The sequence below is a fragment of the Aethalodelphis obliquidens genome, unplaced genomic scaffold (assembly GCF_003676395.1).
Source record: "Aethalodelphis obliquidens isolate GAN/ISIS:26980383/991018 unplaced genomic scaffold, ASM367639v1 scaffold3, whole genome shotgun sequence".
NCBI classification, from domain to species: Eukaryota; Metazoa; Chordata; class Mammalia; order Artiodactyla; family Delphinidae; genus Aethalodelphis; species Aethalodelphis obliquidens.
Window position 1 is genome coordinate 46,780,787 of NW_020837947.1, and position 21,352 is coordinate 46,802,138.

The window sequence follows — 21,352 nt, forward strand, 5'->3', positions numbered from 1 at the left end:
CCTGAGATTTACTGGATGGCAGGCATGGAACCAAGCATTACACATATTTTATCCCTGTTAGACCTCATATGAATCCTCTGAGGCACATACTGTTATCAGCCTCTACGTGAGGGTGTCCAGTGCATCATGGGTATCAGTAAATGTTAGAGGAACCTTACAGGGGCCAGAAGGGACAAAGGCAGAGAACATGGTGTCAGGGCATGGGTGGTTGTGAGATGAGGCTGTGCACTTAAGCGGGGGCAGCTGGGCCTCAGGAGTGAGACCTTAACCATGTTTGCCCTGGGCAAGCTATGCACCCTTCCTCAGAGCCTCAGCAACTTTTATCGAAAAAAGGAATAACAATATCAACTTCATGGGTGTGGTAAGATTTAGAGACATAATATATGAAATGGGGCTAGCCCAGTATCTGTACATGATGCTCAATATGTGTTATAACCTTTCTTAAAGAAAAATGTGATCTGTTATATAAAAGGAGGAAAAAAGATTGAATAGAGTGAAACCAACTAATATTTAACACCAGCTGAGGTTATGCACCCTCTCCAAGGGCCTTAGTTTCTTTGCCAGGGAGGGAATAACAATGCTGATTGGGGTAAGCAGCAGGTGGGGATGATTGTGGGTTCATTCTTCTGCCTGACTTCACCACCTAAACAAACTCTTGAGTAAAGAGGTGCAGATGCTGTTTTTAAATCAGCATTTCCTTTCCCTGAGGCTACTGCCAGGCAGGCAGTTGCCAAGGAGCCGAAACAAGGTGAAGCCTTGAGGGAACCAAAAGTAGAGGAATGCAAAGAAAATGTGCCCTTAGGAAAGGCAGCTCTGGAAAACCTTGCCCAGCCAGGTACTTTAAATAACAGGAAGGAAGTACCTTTGGTCCCAAAAGTACTCCAATCAGGCCCCAAAAATGGCCCTATTTCTCAAGGAGGTAAGAAGGAGAACTAATGCCACGTTTGTTTATTAACAGGAATTTGCACAGTTCAGATGTGAATGGGCTGGTACAGAAGGCTTTGGACGCTTCAAATGTCTATGAAAATATTGCCAATTATGTTAGTGAAGCCAACGAAATGGCAGAACAGGCTTTGAACATCACTGATCGAATTTATGATGTGAGTATTCCCTTACTTTAACATTCATTTCTATGTTGCCTTTTCCTGGCTTATGACTTTTCTGTTTCCTAATGTCATCTGTTGAGCTTCCAATGTAATACAAATGGCAGAAAGGGCAGGAGAACTAAAAAAAGACCATTTTATTTATGTTATGAATGTTTTCAGTAATGCAGGTTCTTCAAGATGTGTCATACTCCAATCAGCAAATGCCAATTTCTTTGACAGCTTTTTTAAACCAAAGTCCCTGAATAAAAAATATTTAAGACTTGTTCCTGCTGATAGAAAAGACACTTTATGCATACATTCAGATTTCCTCAACTCAAAAATTGTTTATTCAACAGCTTTTTCATGACAAGCACTTTGGTGGGCCCTTGGCCAAGCACTATTCCAAGTTCACTGAATTTTCCTCAAAAACCATTTATCTTGAAAATGTCAAGGATATTATTTTCTCATGTTCACATTTGACCTTGATTGTGAGCTATGAAAATGAAGCTGTATGTATTTTGCTTGGTGTTTAGCAGATAAACTGTATCATTTAAATCCTAGAATGATGAAAAGTTGATTTCTTCTGCTGTCATTCTTACTCTCTCCATCCAATTTCCTCGTAGGCTGTGAGTGGGATTGATACGCAAATCATTTACCATAAAGATGAGAGTGAGAACCTCCTCAGTCAAGCCAGAGAGCTGCAAGCAAAGGCAAATTCTAGTAAATATTTTCTCTTTCCTGTCTTCCTTCTGATTTATAGCTGCTTCCCTCCTTTCACACAGTGTTTCTGCATATAAACAGAGGTTTCAAAATGCGAGGATTAAAGAATAAATTATATTTCATCTGAATAATAAAAAAGCAAGTATTAGATATTTTCAAATAAATTGTGGTTTAAAAAAATTCCATGTAGTAAAATTACATGGAAACATATAGTTATCCAATATATAGTGGATATTCTTGCTAATCAAAAAGGCTAATAGAAACCTACTATGAATGCCAATTTTCAAGGAGATAGTACCATAAAATACACTTTAACACTAAAATTATATTGCACATAATGTAACCTTCCTTGAACAATTCAGAAGGCCCTTTAAAATTTTACCATGAAGGGATGGGTCAGCACTGTGAGAGTCAGGAGGGCAGGGTACCACAAAGCCATCTGGTTTTTTGCACTTTCTTGTAGTTTGTGTTATACAAGTTTGCTGTATTTAGGACAAGCCTAATGACCATATGGAAAAAAGCACTTCCAAAGGCTGGTATCTGCACCTGCTAAATCAAGCACATCCCAGAGTGGGAGAGGGAGGAAAAAATAAAAGTGAAATCATTTCAGTTAGTTTTGAATCTTACGAGTTACTCTTGAAAACAATCAAACTAAGAATTTTACTAAACCTTACTCATCTCTGAGGTAATGAGCTCATTCCTAAGGATATTAGAGCATTGACTAATGAGGTTGGAAATCCATTATCTAGCTAACTTGTACCACCTAAAAACAAAGACCAAGTTTGAAACTGAAAATTTCATGTGATTTTATCAAAGCAATTAACCTGAAGTCTAACTGTACATTTTCTCTCTTTTTTAAATGTAGAGCCATTATATAGAGAACATAAATGCATTTGTTTTTCATATGCAGACTATTTAACTATTTAATTACCATAAAGCAGCTATTATCTGAGTAAACAGACAATAAAAATGCTGTTTCTTCATTCTAATTAATTTATTATACAAGTTTAGTCTTAAACATGCTCTTTAGAAAAGAATTAGAATGTTAGCAGTAAAGAATTAGAATACTTATATTAAAATATTTTTGGATAAATGTTGTCATATGTATGTATTGCTTTTGTTTGTGAAGACCAGAGTATGTGGGTCTTCACGATGCAGTGACTTAAATATTTTATTCTCCTTGATAATTTGCAAAGTATTTTCTCAATCCTGTCATTAATGATTTGTTGAACCTCATGGAAGCAATTTTTCTATTCTGATAATGCTGTCTCTTCAAAGTTCCATATTTTATGTGTAGATAAATCTCTCTGCTTTGGTCTCTGAATATTTTTCAGATCTGGTCACCTATTTCATAATCTTGTTTGGTTAAATCCCTTCATATGTTTATTTGCCAAAGGGACACTGATGGGGAGTTAGGACTATGTGGATCAGAACTTGCCTCCCTTTAGAAAATATGCATGTTTGTAATATAAATTCAGATTTTCAAATTGAACCATATTTCATCTATTGAGTTACACTGTAATTTCAGATTACTATTAATTCATTTCCAAATGAATTTCAATGATCAGTAATCTTTATTTACCAGATTTCCTTTTTTTCATTATCTATATCAAATAGCCATCTGTAATAAACTCAGGAAGCTGCTGTCTTTTAAAATCTTCTACTGAATTACTTTGTAAAATGAAAAATGTCTATGTAAGACAGTGGGTTCCAAATAGGACAGACTTTTTATGAAGCATTTCTTCTTATAAACATCCAGCCCCAAATAGACTTTCTTTCTCCTATTTTATCAAAAACTCCAAATACAGTTAAATATATTCTTTCTCAGTATATCAGCCAGTGTTTTTTGCAGTAACAAAACCCAAAAGGAAGAGCTGAATAGATTGCTTGTATTACAGTATTCAAAAATTGAAACTAAAAGAGGGAGAGAGGGTGCAAAACAACAACAAAGTATGTTTAAGACCCTCCTTGAATTCTGGGAAATTTTTGGCACTACCCAGAGGAAACAAGAAAGAAATGCTTGTACTTTGGTTACATTGTACTTGGTACAAGTACATTGACAGAATCAACTAAGCATCACCCATATATACCCCTTATGTACATGTATGGGGAAAAGATAACTGAACAATAAACCAAGCACACCAAGACTGTATAATTGAAAAGAGACAGTACACCATGGGAGGGTATATATTTGCAAGCCCATTGGAGAGAAAGAAAAGAAGGGGAAGTGAAGAAATTATTTTTTTGTTTGTCAAGATACATACATTTCCTGATGCTTTGGAAGTAAACAAAGCATGAAACAAGAATTCTTGGGAAAGTTGATCCTTCAGTTCAGGTGACAAGATATTACATCATGACTTTTTTAGATTTGTGCCAAGGTAGCCCCAGTTAGGGTCTATGCTACAAGTACATTTTCAAGAATAATTTTTTAAGAAAAAGACTAATTATCAAAACTGATGCAAGAATGAATAGAAAATCTGATAGAACTGTATGTACATACATGTGTATAATAAATCTAATCAGTAATTAAGCCCTCCCACAAAGAAATCTCAAGGCTCATATGGCTCCACCAGTGAATTCTCCAAAACACTTAAAGAAGAAATAACACCATTAGTACATAAATTCTTCCAGAAAATAGAAAAGGAGGAAATACTCTTTTTTCTATGAAGCCAACAAAATTTAGATATCAAAACCTAAGGACGGGGGCTTCCCTGGTGGCGCAGTGGTTAAGAGTCCGCCTGCCGATGCAGGGGACACGGGTTCGTGCCCCAGTCCGGGAAGATCCCACATGCTGCAGAGCGGCTGGGCCCGTGAGCCATGGCAGCTGAGCCTGCGCTTCCGGAGCCTGTGCTCCGCAACGGGAGAGGCCACAACAGTGAGAGGCCCGCATACCGAAAAAAAAAAAAAAAAAACCTAAGGACATTATAAACAAGGAAAAATATAAGCCAAATTCTCTCTTAAACAGAGATGTGAAACTCCTAATCAGGATATTAGCCAATCAAATCTAGCATACATAGAAATGGTAATACATGACCAAGTTAGGTTTATTCCAGGATTTCAATGATATTTTAACATTTAAAACATCAGTAGCAATTCACCACATTTACAGAACATAGGAGAACATTCATATGCTTATCTCACTACATGCAGGAAGATCATTTAACAAAACTCGCTACCCACTCATATTTTAAAAAAACTCATAGCAAACTAGGAATAGAAGGAAACTTCCATAATTTAATAAAGAATAATAAAATAATATTCAACAAACCAATATTCATACTGAAATATTGAAAGCTTTTCCATTAAGATTGGAAATAAAATAAGGATTCCCCACATTATCAATTAAATGTGTAAATATCCAGTTTAATTCTATGTAAAACAATTAGAAATTAACTGTTTTTAAAATAACACCATTTGCAATAACATAAATTACCTAGGAATAAATCTGATGCAAGGTGCTAAGATCTTTACACATAAACTATAATACACTACTGAAGAAATTAAAAGATGATCTAAATAAATGGAGATAAAAATGAGAATTTAGATCTAGGGAAGAATAAATAAAAACTGTGTTCATTAAGTGGAAGACTTGAATTTGTAAAAATAACAGTTTCTGCCAAAATTTATCTATAGATTCAATATAATCTCATTTAAAGTACCAGAACTGTATGTACATATACAGGATGCTTTTAGAATTTCTTTGGAAATGGGGGTGGATGGTGGTAGGCAAGAATAGCCAGCACAGTCTTGAATTAAAAAAAAAAAAAAACCTAGAGGACTTAAACTACCCAATACCAAGACTTAAAACTGTACAAAAATTAAGACAGAGATACAAAAAGATATAGAAAATTACAATACTCTATCATTTCTTCTGAATAAAGCTTAAAAATAGACACAACTAACAGGCAGAGATAGGATTCAGAATAGTGGTCACCTTTGGGTAATCATGGAGGTCCCAGGAAACTGTAATGGGCTAATAATGCTTTTAAAAATGCTTTTCTTGACCTGGGCGCTGGTTATATTTTGTGTTCAGTTTGTGAAAACTCATCAAGCTGTACACTTATAATTGTGTACCCTTTTCTAGATGTGTGTTGTGTATCAATTAAAATTTATTAAAACAATCAAGAAAAAATAATTATTCTTATCTAACCAGTTATCACCATAAGTATAGACAGATCTTTTCAGCTCTTTATCAATCGTGCTGCTCGTAGTTGTTAGTCACAGCAGTGCTATATTTTTCAATCAAAAAAGTTAGCCATTATCTGTACATCCGTATGAGTTACTTTATGACATCCTAAATCACTCCGAAGCAGTGTTACAAGTTTTCTGCAATCCTTTACCTCTGAGTTGAAATGCCACTTTCCAGAATTGGTGTTCTATGTTATATTATATTCAGAATATTGCAGATGACTTAGTGGTACAAACCAGAATTTTCCTTGTTGCAATGGAGATTTCTTTCCTGGCATCTTTGCCCTACTTGTACTTTTTTTGGCTTCTTCTCCACAGGCAATGACGAGGCAGTGGCTGACACCAGTAGGCGTGTGGGTGGAGCCCTAGCAAGGAAGAGTGCCCTCAAAAACAGATTAAATGATGCCATTAAGAGACTACAAGCCACAGAGAGAGGTGAGGATCTCAGGGAGAACTTAAGGCTCATCTGTTTGTTCACTAGTATTAAGGTAAACCTTTGAGGAAAGAGTAGGTGATTCTTTGCTTATTAATCTTTTTATAAATAAATATTGCTTTCTGATGACAAAAGAAACTATGTTTTTCTCACTCACACACGCACACACATACACACAAAAGTCCTGGAAAATAATAAAAGCTGTAGTCACATCACCTAGGAGTGACGATTAAATTTGAGAGCATTTTCCTCCAATCTTGTGTGTATGTGTGTGCGTGCACGCATGCATGTCAATGAGATCATGATGTTTATACTATTTGGTAACCTACTTTCTTGTGAACATCCTTTTTCATTAACAAATATGCCCTAATTTGGTTATTGGGTTTCTCTGGCCCCAGCAGTAAACAGCTGCTCTCTGTTACATGCCATGTCGTTCTTATAGTGCAAGCAGGGAGACCACTGAGCCAGAGAGAAAAACAAGAGCGCTCATGCTGCCTAATCTGGAACTACAGTGCTATCTTAGAAAGATGTGATTGGGCGCATGAGTGCCTTTCCCGGCATAGTGAAAGTTAACACATTGCTGCTGGATGTGGTGTTTCACTACACAGAGCAAATTCAGCTACAGAACTACAGGATGCCAAAGCCCTGGCCGGAAGGGTGTCATCAGCATCATCAGAGCTACCACATGCTAAGCACTGGGCTGTGTTTTACAAACATTATCTCATGTGGGAAAGTATTGCTGTTGCCTTTAGGCTGACGTGAACCCTGAAGCTTGTCAAGGTTGGGGAACTTGCTCCAAAAGGCACAGCAACAAAAAGAAGCAGACCCAGGATTCAAAGCTACATCCATCAGAGTTCAGAGCATGTGGGGTTAAGTTAAATGTTTCTCCAGTTAAAAATAATTAAAGCTACAACCTCACCTGAGTGATTTTTAATTGTTTTTATTACAGAAATAATACATGACCATTATAGAAAAATAAGAAAAGAGAAAGAAGAGAAATCTTTTATAATCTCATTACCCAGGAAAAAACCATTTTGTTGTAAACTTATATTGGTTTTAGTTTAAATATATAACTTTTAAAAATTTCACTATAGATCTCTTTTGAAACTTGCTTTTCTTATTCAAGAATACCTTTCCTTATCAATTTACTTCTGTACTAGAGCATCATTTTTATGACAGAAGCTGCCCCACAAAGAAGAAAGTGATATTTACAATGAATTTCAGACATAGGCGTTTTATGAGTTAGTATCTAATATGCATTTTCTATAGCTTCCTCACCAGGTCTCTAACCTGAAGAAATACTACTCTTTTTTTTAATTTCCCTTTAATTTGGAAATGTTTTAAATGAACGACATGATTTTAATGAGACTTTAGAGTCTTCCAAGCTCACTTGTTAATACTATTTACAATATTCTAGTGCACCTGACTTACACCATAATTAACATTTATTTAAAGATCTCGGTTTGGCTGAAAAACCTGAATTTGAGGTCTCTTTCATCCCAGTGATGAAATGGATATTCATGACCCCATCAAATGTCCTACTTCTTTGCAAAGTAAATGTCCTTGTACTCTGTGTGAAGGTGACGCTCAGCAGCGCCTGGATCAGTCCAAGCTGATCACCGCGGAAGCTAACAAGACCACAATGGAAGTCCAGCAGGTGGCCGCCCCGATGGCTAACAGTCTAACCAACTGGTCACAGAATCTTCAACATTTTGACTCATCTGCTTACAACACTGCAGTGGACTTTGCCAGAGATGCAGGTATCACTTAGTAACTTCACAATTTGCATCCAACTGAGGAATTGGCCATTAAACCCTACACATCTTTTGTTAAGAAGCAATTTTTTTCATTCAAGTTTTAGATTGGAATATTGTAGAAGTTAGCTTAGAAAAGGATAAAACTTTTTGCTCAGTTCATCTATCAATATATATGTATGTGTGTGGACATAGGAAATATATGTATTTCCCATAAATAAACACCAGACAGACTGGTTGAGTTAATTTTTTTTCTACGTGAAATAATGGTAACACTTGTTTTTATCAATGTAAGATTGATTCTTTGGGGAAGAAGGGCAATCACCTGTTAGAATAAATATGTTAATAAAATATTGGTTTGCTTTTAGGAAAAAAATTTACTAAACAGCACTGCTGTTACTAAACATCATTGCTTTTTCCTTACCTGAGTAAAGCAGGTTATTACCAACAAGTACTGAATATGGCCAAATATAACTTCAGCTTCCCATTAAGAAGTAAAGTCTGTTAGCCAACTTGAATATAAATATATAGTAATGAAGATGAAATATGTTGATATCTATCTAATTTAGTTATACATAGATATTAAAATCACATATTACTTGAGAATTATTTTCCAGTCTCATATTTTTATTCCATCTTTTCGTACCTCCTAAATATCAATGTCTTTGTCATGATTAGAACTTCCAGTTCTCCAGAATGGTTTTGCAGACCGTATTCCCTTCACTTTCATCTGGATTAAGAACCAACTTTTTAAATCCACGTATGGATTTGTCCATCGCTAGAAATTTTATCCCAGGGCACAATATCCATTCCTGTAACAGGAAGATAGCTCTTTTATACTCATCTTTTAAGTATATATTCATGAGCCCTCCATGTAACCACTCAATTTCTTTTGAAACTTAATCTTTAAAAAATTTGCCTACATGATATCCAATATTTACATTTGTAAAGATATTGCCTCAGGAATATTTACTAAATTGGTGTTAATTTTTTTTCCTCCTTGTTCAGTCCCATCAGTGATTCCAGTAACCATCTAGGACTAACACTGATTGTGTGCTTTCCTCAAATAGCATTTTGTGGTTCAAAACAAAGTAAATGAAAAAGCATACCATAATATGAGACTTCATAAAGACTCTAAAGTGGCTCCCTTTCTCTGAGAGAATTGAGGGTAGAGAAACCTGTTTTGTACACATTTTCATAATCAGCATTTAATGTAATGCTTTAAACATACTTTATTGCCTCTGATGTTGAAGACTATTATACTATAACAATAGCCATTTTATAGCATAGCTATTGTGGTCAGTGATCCAAATAACAAATATTTACCGCTGTATTAACAAATACACTACATGATCGTAGCTATTATTTACCTGATTTCATTCCTTTTGCTGGAGAAGCACCTTGTTTCCTAAGTACAGAAAAGAGAAGTTTCCTAGGTCCTCACTGACATATTCTCCTGAATCTGAATTTAGTTTGGCTCCAGGAAGAGGCTTGCTTTTGTTCAGCTGCTAATGCTCAGTGACCATGCCCTACCCTTAGATACGAGTTTGCCCAAAGATATTTATTTTCAAGTCCAGTGGTTTTCAAACACTAGTGTGCATCGGAATCACCTGAGCCCCACCTCCATGTTGCTGGTCTGGGGACCACACATGGAGAGCCAGTGCTCCAGTCCATGAAACTTCGGAGAAAGTTACAGCATTCTCTGTATCTGGGGTTCTTTCATCAAGCTGTATCCTTATGATTTGTGCTCTTTTCTCTGTGTGTGTTATACATCCCCCCTCCCCACACAACAAAACATAACCTAAAAAGTCAGTAAGATCTGCTCCTACCATCACCTTTGTCTGGGACCATAAACCATGGCTGCCCCTCACCTTGGCACAACTGCCACTTCTCTGGATGCTCCCTTGTTTCTTCCATCTAGCTCTGCCTCTGCTTGGACCACTGCAGTGGCACTCTGATATGTGAACAGGCATTTTGGAAAACAAGATGCCACCTCCTTTTGCCCAGCATTCCTTTTGACCTGTTATATCAGTTATATTAGAAATGCAAGCAGAACTTGTGCTATATAGTGAAATGAACATCTGCATATTTGTCATGGGCCCTGCCCTTTAGAAGTGGACATTATATGTCAGCTTGCTCTGCATACAACTTATAGTTCAATATGTATTATAAATGTCACAAGATAGGAACTGATTGTGCTTTGGGCTTAGCTACTAATTTTTCAGAATTAAAAATAATTTCTTATAGTTCTACCAGAAGTAACCATGTATTTGTTGTCTCTTCATCTCATTCCTGAAGTAGATTTAATACTGAGGTATCTACTCAAGTGATTAATTTTTATTAACTGCAGTTGGAAATCTGACAGAAGTTGTCCCTCAGCTCCTGGATCAGCTTCGCACGGTAGAGCAGAAGCGGCCTGCAAGCAACGTTTCTGCCAGTATCCAGAGGATCCGAGAGCTCATTGCTCAGACCAGAAGCGTTGCCAGCAAGGTAACCAGTGAAAGGAGTCGTCATCAGTCACTGGGTGATAATGATAGCGTGAGGCTGAGCTCAGGCTCCTTGGGCAGCTTCCAGAGCTGGAAACTTTCTACTATATTATCCAACTTGGTAGCTCTCAGCTCCATCCGTTCATTAGAATCACATAAGGAGCTTTGAAAACCAAACCAATTCCTGGTCCCAACCTGAAAGCAATACTCATGCTCTCTAGAGGAAGGGCTCAGAACCTGTATTTTTTTGAAGCTCCTCAGTGATTCTAATGTGTAACCAAGATTAAGAAGCACACATTTAACCTAGTCAACAAAGCTCGTAGAGCAAAAGGAATCAAGGAAAGCTAACCCCACTAAAAGACTCAATTTTTTTATTATTATTATTATTCATTATCCTAACAGCTGTCTTTGTGCAGTTACTATATGGAATAATCTTGCTCATCTACCTCTTCAAAGAATTCTCTAGTGCAACATAGATGATATGAAGCTTTTACTGACCTCTCTACAGGCTTAACACATAGCAGCTAAACTGAACAATTTCAACAAAGACCTCATCCTGAGATGCTATACAGAAGCAACACAACACCATAACTAGTGCTGGCATTGATGGGAAATATCCTGACACAGCAATTAACATTTTCAGTGTGGCAAAACATGGCTTGTTCTTGGCCCCCTTTCTAATTTGTTTTTTATTAATTTATAGACCAGCATTATTTTTTACAACCAAATTATATGGTTTTATTTTTTCAATTGAGAGTCAGCCTGAACAGACTGTTGGTCCTAATTACTGACAGAATTAAGAACTGGAAATCAACTATTTTGTAATGAAGGAAATTATTATTGGTAAATATACCCAACTTTTTTTTTTTTTCTTTTTTGCGGTATGCAGGCCTCTCACTGTTGTGGCCTCTCCCGTTGCGGAGCACAGGCTCCGGACGCACAGGCTCAGCAGCCATGGCTCACAGGCCCAGCTGCTCCGCGGCATGTGGGATCTTCCCGGACCGGGGCACGAACCCGTGTCCCCTGCATCGGCAGGCGAACTCTCAACCACTGCGCCACCAGGGAAGCCCCCAACTTTTAAATGATATATGATAATTGGTCCCGCCCCACAAATCACCTTTTTTAGATACCTTGAAGAACATTTCAAAAAAGATTTATTGTCAAGAAGTGGCATTTCCAATGCTAGGTTTCTGTGAATGCCTTCTGGTAGTTTTATTTCTATGGGGTAGAATTTGGGGGCCTTAATCACCTGAAACCATTTTCTGAAGAGAGTCTTGGCAATGCCTTTGGGGCCCACACAGCTCCCCAAAGGGAGATGTTTTCTATGCATATATACATCTTTTTCAAACTCTCAGTTTTTACAAAGGAACTTTAATCCCATACACTGCTTGATTGTTCATTAAGATTTATTGTGCTTTACTCAACTGGCAACATAAGACAGCTGCACTCTAGGCACTTGGAAATATAATCTTGAACTCACTGACCATCAGTATTAATCAAATTAATATTATTCAGTTATGTAATACATCTACTTATTCATAAATATTTCCATAGACGACATGAATATACACAGTCCACCTACTTATTAATACTCTGAAAATCACCTCGAATCAGACCAGTTCAGCACGTTATATTGGGCCTCTTAGAAATGTATTTACTAAATCCTGCTTTATTGTGATGCCTTTCTAAGGATCATTATAAGAAACATCTTAATGAACTCATCACTACAGTTATTATAATGATAAAGCCAGGCACTGGAAAACACTTTACAGTTATCATCTGGTTTCATTCTCATAACAAATTTATTGTCCTCATTTTACAGATGAGGAAACTACAGGTTAAGTGATTTGCGCATGGTTCCATAGCTAGTAAGTGGCAGAGCCAGGTTTTAAGACCCCATCTAAGACTTCAAAGCTGGCCTCTAGACCCCTCCCAACTGTCCAGACATGATCAAGGATATTGCTCACAGCCTCACCCCACGCTCCTCTTTTGAAGACCCTAGGGAAAAGGTCCTAGCTATATTAGTACCCAAGATTAGTTATTATTCTCCTGATCAATTAGTTGTTAATTTTATGGGCCTTGTGAATTGTATAACTGACCAAGTATCCCTTCAAGCTGTTTAGTTCACCTTAACCAAATATGTAGTTCATTGTGGAATGCATATTTATCCTCATTCTTAGACCTACTTTGTCACCTTTTTGTTCTGCTTTCTTTCACCTCACTTTAAATTTAAACTGTATTATCTTCCTTAAATCCTTTCTCCAACAATTTGAGGACATAAGTAAACAAAGGCTTGGAGGTCACGGGTAAAGCTCAGAGACCTCATAAGGAATGAGGGAAGCCCATTGAGAACCATGGGAAAGCACTATGCCCATTTCTGCGGGGTACTTTTAATGGAATAATTTTGTAACTCCAGATCCAAGTCTCCATGATGTTTGATGGTCAGTCGGCAGTCGAAGTGCATCCCAAAGCCAGAATGGATGACTTAAAGACCTTTACGTCCCTGAGCCTGTACATGAAGCCTCCTCCTGTGAAGCAACCAGAGCTGGGTGGGACTGCAGATCAGTTCGTCCTATACCTCGGAAGCAAAAACGTAAGAGCATGTGGTTGTAAATGATGGAATAATGTTGAAAGGAAAGATAAGTGCTTTTTCTCTTGCCTTAAAACAAAGCTACCTGTGCAAATAAACAAAATTTCTATTCTAGCACCTCAAAAGTTATAGACCATTTTAAGGCCAAGACTAAAGTAGTGACTTTAGGACAAGTCATTTCTTCTCTGTGTGGGATATTTCTGTGGTTTCTTCATATCGGCCTCACACTGCTAACTCTGAGGAGTCTGAATGCAGCATTTCAAAGACACCCAGAGTACAGAGGCCTGTTATGTTTAATGCTGAACCCTGCTTTGAAGGTGCATAGCAATCGGTATTGCCAGGCTGCATTATATCCCCAGATTAACCAAACAAGGTTAGCACACTCCTGACAGCCATCAAATGTCCACAAGCCCACAGTTGCTTGCCTTCCTGCCCAAGGTATATTTGGACAGGCATGGAGGGATCGGGGGGAGGGGCAGCACACTGATGCAGCCACAGGGAGGCTGCAAAGAACGAGGCGCTGCCCAGTCTAATGGGCACTTTGGTAATAATTCAAGCCAGACTTGCCTTATATACAGCCAAGCATCTGGATTGCTAATTGTCTTTTAAAGAAATGAGAACGAAAGATGACATTCATTCATATGGATTTTATTTAAGAGACTTCTTGACATTTCAGGCCAAAAAAGAGTACATGGGTCTTGCAATCAAAAATGATAACCTGGTGTACGTTTATAATTTGGGAACTAAGGATGTAGAGATTCCCCTGGACTCCAAGCCTGTCAGTTCCTGGCCTGCTTACTTCAGCATTGTCAAGATTGAAAGGTAAAGTGAATCCGTGACACAGGGCTCATCTGCAAATTTCATAAAAAATCTATTGAATGCACTCACGCATGCACGCACGCACGCACGCACACACACACACACACACACACAGTCTTTCTATGGATGTTGCTCCTCTTTCTTCCATTATTCCTGTACTCCTTCACAAATACCTTAGTGGAAAACAAAAAATTAGAAAGAATAGTCATCACTTCTAAAGAGCAATCTGATTATTAGATTTTTTTAATCTGGCCAATCCATGAATTGATTCCAAGATGGAATGTCTTTTTTTCCCTTTCCCTTTGATTGTTGACATTATATAAATGCTTATGAAAGTGACAAAATCAAATCACCAATTCTGTGATGAAGGGACATTCACATTTTGACATTTAAAAAAACAAACAAACATATTTTCGGGCTTCCCTGGTGGCTCAGTGGTTGAGAGTCCGCCTGCCGATGCAGGGGACACGGGTTCATGCCCCGGTCCGGGAAGATCCCACATGCCGCGGAGCGGCTGGGCCCGTGAGCCATGGCCGCTGAGCCTGCGCATCCGGAGCCTGTGCTCCGCAACGGGAGAGGCCACAACAGTGAGAGGCCCATGTATCACAAAAAAAAAAAAACATATTTTCTACAAATTATCTGGCTAATAAAGAGTGAAAATTCTTTATCTGAACAGGGTAGGAAAACACGGAAAGGTGTTTTTAACAGTCCCAAGTCTAAGTAGCACCGCAGAAGAAAAGTTTATTAAAAAGGGGGAATTTGCGGGAGATGACTCCTTGCTGGATCTGGATCCTGAGGACACCGTGTTTTATGTTGGTGGCGTGCCTTCAAACTTCAAGGTGAGCTATCCAGCTATATTTTGACTTATTGCAAATCTATAGTGATTGTTTTTAGAAGTCCATAAAGCCTACAGTGATTCAGCGCTTGGATGGAAACCTTAATATCTTAAAAAAAAGAGTTTAGCTCAGTGGGTGGTAGAATTCTGAATTAGGATCTATAAATCTGCTGCTTAAATCTGGTCTGTGCTACCCACATTTTCATAGTGTCAAATACTTTCAAGCTATATCTAACACTTGAATATCAATTTATTTCATTCTGATACATGCATATGTAATTAATTACCCCTACCTACTGCAGGAATGTCTGTACCTTGTGGGTTTATAGCTAGTCTTCAGGTTTACAGACGACAGTTTCAAAAATTCCGTTATCTCAGCTAATATACAGGCATGAAATGAAATACCTAGGATGAGGGAGGGGGTGGGGTCTAGGAGGGGAGATGAGACCTGTTGAAGGGCAGATACAGGAAAGGCCCAGGAAGACAGGGAGTTGATCCAGGATTTCAGTTGCAGAACTGTTACTCACTAGTGAGAGGCACATTAGTGAACCTCTCTGAGAATTACTTTCCCTCTCTTTATGTGAGGACAGGAATACCTACCTCACAGAGCTGGTGTAAGGATTGACTTTGGTCATGAATCCACAGTCAGTTGTGTGACTGGCACATATTATATGCTCAATAAACCCCACCCTCTCTGCTAAGATATGGACAACTGAAAAATCTTCGTTATTCTAGATGGTTTAGCATAGAATAGACACAAACTCAGGTCTAGGAAGATATTTCTATCAGTGGGAAGGTCCCCTTGACCTACTGTTGTCTCACTGCCTGATCTGTGTGGACTGGATGAGATGTGGTCATGGCACAGTTGACTTCACCTTGTTTCACAGCTCCCTGCCAGCTTAAACCTGCCTGGCTTCGTTGGCTGCCTGGAATTGGCCACTTTGAACAATGATGTGATCAGCTTGTACAACTTTAAGCACATCTATAATATGGATCCCTCCAAATCAGTGCCCTGTGCCAGGTAAGAAAGTGTTAAGAGTACTAAAAATTTGATAGCCATGCAAGAGCTGCAGATGAGACAAGTGTGGGTAAATATTCAGGTTTTCAATCTTTTTTGGGGGGAAACCAGTTTTGAAACTGCATAATAGTCATGCCTGCACACAACTTTTCAGTTCTTCTCTACCATAATGAGCATGCACTATTATTAAAAGTTAAACTACTTGTTTGCAGCTTTGGTTTCAGATTCCAGAGACTGGGGTCTCACTGGAACCTTCTGTTATCTTAGCACATAGGGTAGAGAAAAAAAATCCATTACAAACAATTTGTTTAAATGCTTCTTTGTGTCTCCCATGCAGACATCAGGACTTCATTTAAATGCTATTAAGGTCCATGAAAAATGTCGTGAGAATGGGTTAAAAGGGCCTCATTTGAAAAGCATAACAGAAGCTGTCATATTCATATGATCCTTGTATTTTTATTTCAGAGATAAACTGGCCTTTACTCAGAGTCGGGCTGCCAGCTATTTTTTCGATGGTTCTAGTTATGCCGTGGTGAGGGATATCACAAGGAGAGGGAAATTCGGTCAGGTGACTCGCTTTGACATAGAAGTTAGAACACCAGCTGACAACGGCCTTGTGCTCCTGATGGTCAATGGAGTGAGTAAAAATAAAAATCCTACATCTTCTCCCTTATTGCCTTTACTTTCTGCTGTGCATGTTTCTAGGAACCTTCCCAGGTTGAGTGTGTCATGCCATCAAACTGAAGTTTTAGCTTAGAAAGCAAAATTGGGTTTTTTTCCTTCAGGGAAATGATGTCAGCAGTAAGTAAAAGCAGCCATGAGATGCATTTCCCTGCAGTACGTTTTTGGATGTATATTAAATATAACCCCTTTAATAAACTAAGGGAACTTTAAGGAAAATCAGCACCAAGATCTAGGCGAGCATGTGTCTACAGAAATTTAGCACTGACTTTTTAAATCATATGCCCTAATCAGTTAAAAAGAAGTTTACATGCTTAATATGTGTGTGTGTGTGTGTGTGTGTGTGTGTGTGTGTGTATTTATATATATACACACACACATACATCTCTTTATTTATTAATGATATACATATACTACATATGAATATAATATTCAAAACTAGGAAAAAGATAATTTATATAAAAACTGAATAAAAATAAATACAATTTTAAAATAAAGATGAAGTAAAATAAAATTAATTTTATTTTGCTAATGATACAAGAATTATTAATGGCAGTGTTAGTGAGAACAGTGTAATTAAACATGCTTAAGTATTTTTGAAAGTCTCATTAAACGCATTGTGATACAAGTTTTGTCCTGAGTCCAGTTTATTTCAATACTAAGTTCTATTGGCTATCATAACTAGGCAAGATACCTTATATAAATAAAAATGTAGGAAATATATGATTAGCTGTGCTTACTAAATCATGGTACGGTTATTCAGTCTCATTCACCAATTGGCAAAAGTTGTCTTTGAAATTCAGCTGGCAGATTTTCATCTTTCCTGATGTCCGTTCTTGCAAGGTAATCAGATATCGTATCATTTTGTAAACTTTAACAAAGGAATTCAAGACCGTTAAAAATCTTCATTTGAAAGACTTTTAAACAGGTTAGAAATTTCTTTCCAGAAATGTTTTAATAGTGCAGATATGAGAGTTTTTATGGTAGTATACTTACATTCTTTTCATCAACAAATTTACTTACCAATAGAAAACTTTTCCATATACATTTTTTAAAAACCATCTCCCCAGGGCTTCCCTGGTGGCACAGTGGTTAAGAATCCGCCTGCCAATGCAGGGGACGTGGGTTCGAGCCCTGGTCCGGGAAGATCCCACATGCCGCGGAGCAGCTAAGCCCATGCACTACAACTACTGAGCCTGTGCTCTAGAGCCCGCAAGCCACAACTGCTGAGCCCATGTGCCACAACTACTGAAGCCCGTGCACCTAGAGCCCGTACTCCACAACAAGAGAAGCCACCGCAATGAGAAGCCCTGCAATGAAGAGCAGCTCCCGCTTGCCACAACTAGAGAAAGCCCGCGTGCAGCAACCAAGACCCAATGCAGCCATAAGTAAATACATACATACATACATACATACATACATACATACATACATAATTTTTTTAAAAAAAACCATCTCTCTAGAGTACAACTTTCTTCCCTGCCAAAATAGTTTCTCATCCATTGTTACAATGCCCCTACCTTGAAATTACAGATCAAGTATGTTTTTTTTTTAGTAGCTAGTAGGTTTTATACTACTAAAAGACATTTGTCATCACAAGTAAAGGTCAATAAATTTAGAATAATTCATTTTATAAGGAAAATGTGTAACCCTCTTGAAACTTAACAGCCTTTTTAGTAACTTACAGGAAATAATCTGCAAATATCTACATGTCTCAAAATATTTTCACATCACTGTATCTCAGTAGAAAATTACTGTAAATAGTCTATTATTAAGTGACCTCACTCATAAATCCATGTAACCAGGCACACATAAACGTCAATAATTGCAATAGGCTAAACACAAAGAAATGAGTGGGGGGGCCATGGCCTGCCTTCAAGTGTGGAACTTCATTCTCAAAGCCTCACATACTGTGTGAATTTAAATCCCATGAAAATCCATCCAAAGGACAAAATGAAGGCCCAGAGTCAATCCACGTATTAAATATTAAAAGTTAGCTTCTTTCTCTATTTTAGAGTTTTAAAATGAGTATAAATAGAAGTTGAAATATTTTCTTTCTATACCTCAGTGCATTTTGTTCCACATTCGCAAGAGTATATAAATTCTGCCCAAAAGATCACTTTCTGTGAAATAGGGACTTTCCATAATACTTTATTTTTCAAATCCATTGAATTCTTCTTTTTTTTTTCAGTCTTTATTGAATTTGTTACAATATTGCTTCTGTTTTTATGTTTTGGTTTTTTGGCTGAGAGGCATGTGGGATCTTAGCTCCCTGACCACGTATCAAACCCGCACCCCCGTGCATTGGAAGTGCAGAGTCTTAACCACCGGACCATCAGGGAAGTCCCGAAAATCCATTGAATTCTTGTGTCTATCTTCTAAAACAAGCAAGCTTGACCAGTAAATTACTTGAGTGTTACAGAATTACTTTGGTTCTTGCATATCACATGGTCCAAGCGCGTAATAATTCCGTATTTATCTACGTAACTCCAGTGTTTCAAAATAACACAGGAATGGCCCTCTTTTTCTTAGGTCCATATTTGCTGATAATTTTCTAAGATTCTTTTCAGCATACCTTGGAATTCTTTTTCAATGTTACCAATTTTGCTCTTAAAGTGAAATGTAATCACATCTATTGGCCTGTTATAACTTTGAAATGTTGCCTTAAAAAAGGGCAGTTTGAATACATATGGTCTATAATACTCTGTTTTCAAGATTGTTAAAGGTCAATAAGGTAAATTTTAAATTTCATTAATTCACAAAGTAAATGAAAAACAATAGAAGATAGTTGTTTTAAATTGTAGATAAATATTAAAATTTCGGTGTATAAATGAGACATAACTGCTGATATGGATGTAGTTGTGATTTTTATTTCATAATAAGAATATCATGAGACTTCTTTAATCTGAAAACAGTTTCAATAATAAAGTATACAGTGTTATTTCTCAAATTCAGCTAAACCTTCTCTTTCATAATAGCAGACGCTCACATCTTATAACTTTTTGTCTTCTCCACAGAGTATGTTTTTCAGCCTGGAAATGCGCAATGGTTACCTACATGTGTCCTATGACTTTGGGTTTAGCAACGGCCCTGTGCATCTTGAAGACACAATGAAGAAAGCTCAAATTAATGATGCAAAATACCATGAGGTACTGATGGTTGCAGTTTGAGTATTTTGTTTTGTTTTATTTGTATTTAGATCTACTGATCTAATCAGATGGTCAAATGAGATAGGTGAGAAAGTAATTAAACTGAACACCTTCACATATAAAAACCAAGTGAAAGGCCCTCACCTACTCAATTCCAGGATAACATTTGCTTTAAAAGAATGGATATTTTATCATATTGGAGTTGTTTGTTTGTTTTAATAAATTTATTTATCTATTTTTGGCTGCGTTGGTTCTTCTTTGCTGTGCACAGGCTTTCTCTAGTTGCCATGAGCGGGGGCTGCTCTTCATTGAGGTGTGCAGGCTTCTCATTGCGGTGGCTTCTGTTGTTGCAGAGCACAGGCTGTATGCGCGCGGGCTTCAGTAGTTGTGGCACACAGGCTCAGTAGTTGTGGCACACGGGCTTAGTAGCTCTGCGGCATGTGGAATCTTCCCAGACCAGGGATCGAACCCATGTCCCCTGCATTGGCAGGCGGATTCTTAACCACTGTGCTACAAGGGAAGTCCCATATTGGAGTTTCTAATAAAAGAGTCAGTGAAGATTCATTTTAATTGCTTCATTGATCAAAAGACTCCCATTAATACTCTACCTCTTGATTATGATGGCACTTCTATACATTTGTTGAAAATGAGAGTGTAGATACACAGCCATTTTTTTGCTTTTTCCTTGAGTCCCATTAAATGTAAAAAGAGTAGATATAAGTAAATCATTTCCTTTTAAACCATTTATCCAAAACTTAGAAAATACTAACACAGATTTTCTTATAAAGAAAACCCACAAAGAGTGCTCTTCAGTCCTGAACAGATGTGAAGTATACTGATAATATATTTCTTCTATTTTCACTAACAACTACTTTAAATCTACACTTTAATAAAATATATAAAAGGCATAATATCTTTTAAGTTGAACTGAAATGCAGAGACTAGAGGCTATATTTCTCTTTTCAGTTCAAAGTCCATAGCCTTCATGAGGATGGTTTACAAAGAATATTTTAACTATTTCTCTGACTGGCATTTTCCCACATTCATTAAAGCATCTCACTACACCACAAAAAAATGACACCTGGCAGCATTCAGTCCAGGGCCCAGAAGGTAACTGTTTATAATTTTTTTCCTGAATCCCCTCAGAGGGGCAAAATAAAACAGTTGGTCTCATAGCAAAATTTTTCTTGGGCTAGCCTTATCTCCATATGGAAACCCTTCTCCAGCAAATATGAACTTCTGGTTATCTAAGAAAGAGTTTTCATGTCTGTGAGTAAGAAAGGAAGATCTTATTCCCCGCTTTGTGAACAAACAAGCATAAGAACATGGAGGCCCAGCTCTTACAACCAGAATAATTAAAATATATAGCAGTCTTCAAAAAGGTGATTGTTGGCTTCCCTGGTGGCGTAGTGGTTGAGAGTCCGCCTGCCGATGCAGGGGACGCAGGTTCGTGCCCCGGTCCGGGAAGATCCCACATGCCGCGGAGCGGCTGGGCCCGTGAGCCATGGCCGCTGAGCCTGCGCGTCCAGAGCCTGTGCTCCGCAACGGGAGAGGACACAGCAGTGAGAGGCCCGCAAAAAAAAAAAAAAAAACG

General features: G+C 37.7%; 1 protein-coding gene across 5 annotated transcripts in view; it reads left to right on the top strand.

Moving 5' to 3' along the window:
• Positions 1–21,352, top strand: part of LAMA4 (laminin subunit alpha 4) — a 151,521-nt gene that overhangs the window by 105,403 nt on the left and 24,766 nt on the right. For all 5 annotated transcript variants that reach the window (XM_027088304.1, XM_027088295.1, XM_027088310.1 and 2 more), the window contains 11 exons: positions 959–1,100; positions 1,709–1,805; positions 6,312–6,428; positions 8,007–8,186; positions 10,531–10,670; positions 13,083–13,259; positions 13,933–14,078; positions 14,752–14,914; positions 15,798–15,931; positions 16,394–16,565; positions 19,627–19,758. In XM_027088304.1, coding sequence (XP_026944105.1) covers positions 959–1,100; positions 1,709–1,805; positions 6,312–6,428; positions 8,007–8,186; positions 10,531–10,670; positions 13,083–13,259; positions 13,933–14,078; positions 14,752–14,914; positions 15,798–15,931; positions 16,394–16,565; positions 19,627–19,758 — 1,600 coding nt within the window. The remainder of the gene's footprint in view (positions 1–958; positions 1,101–1,708; positions 1,806–6,311; positions 6,429–8,006; positions 8,187–10,530; positions 10,671–13,082; positions 13,260–13,932; positions 14,079–14,751; positions 14,915–15,797; positions 15,932–16,393; positions 16,566–19,626; positions 19,759–21,352) is intronic.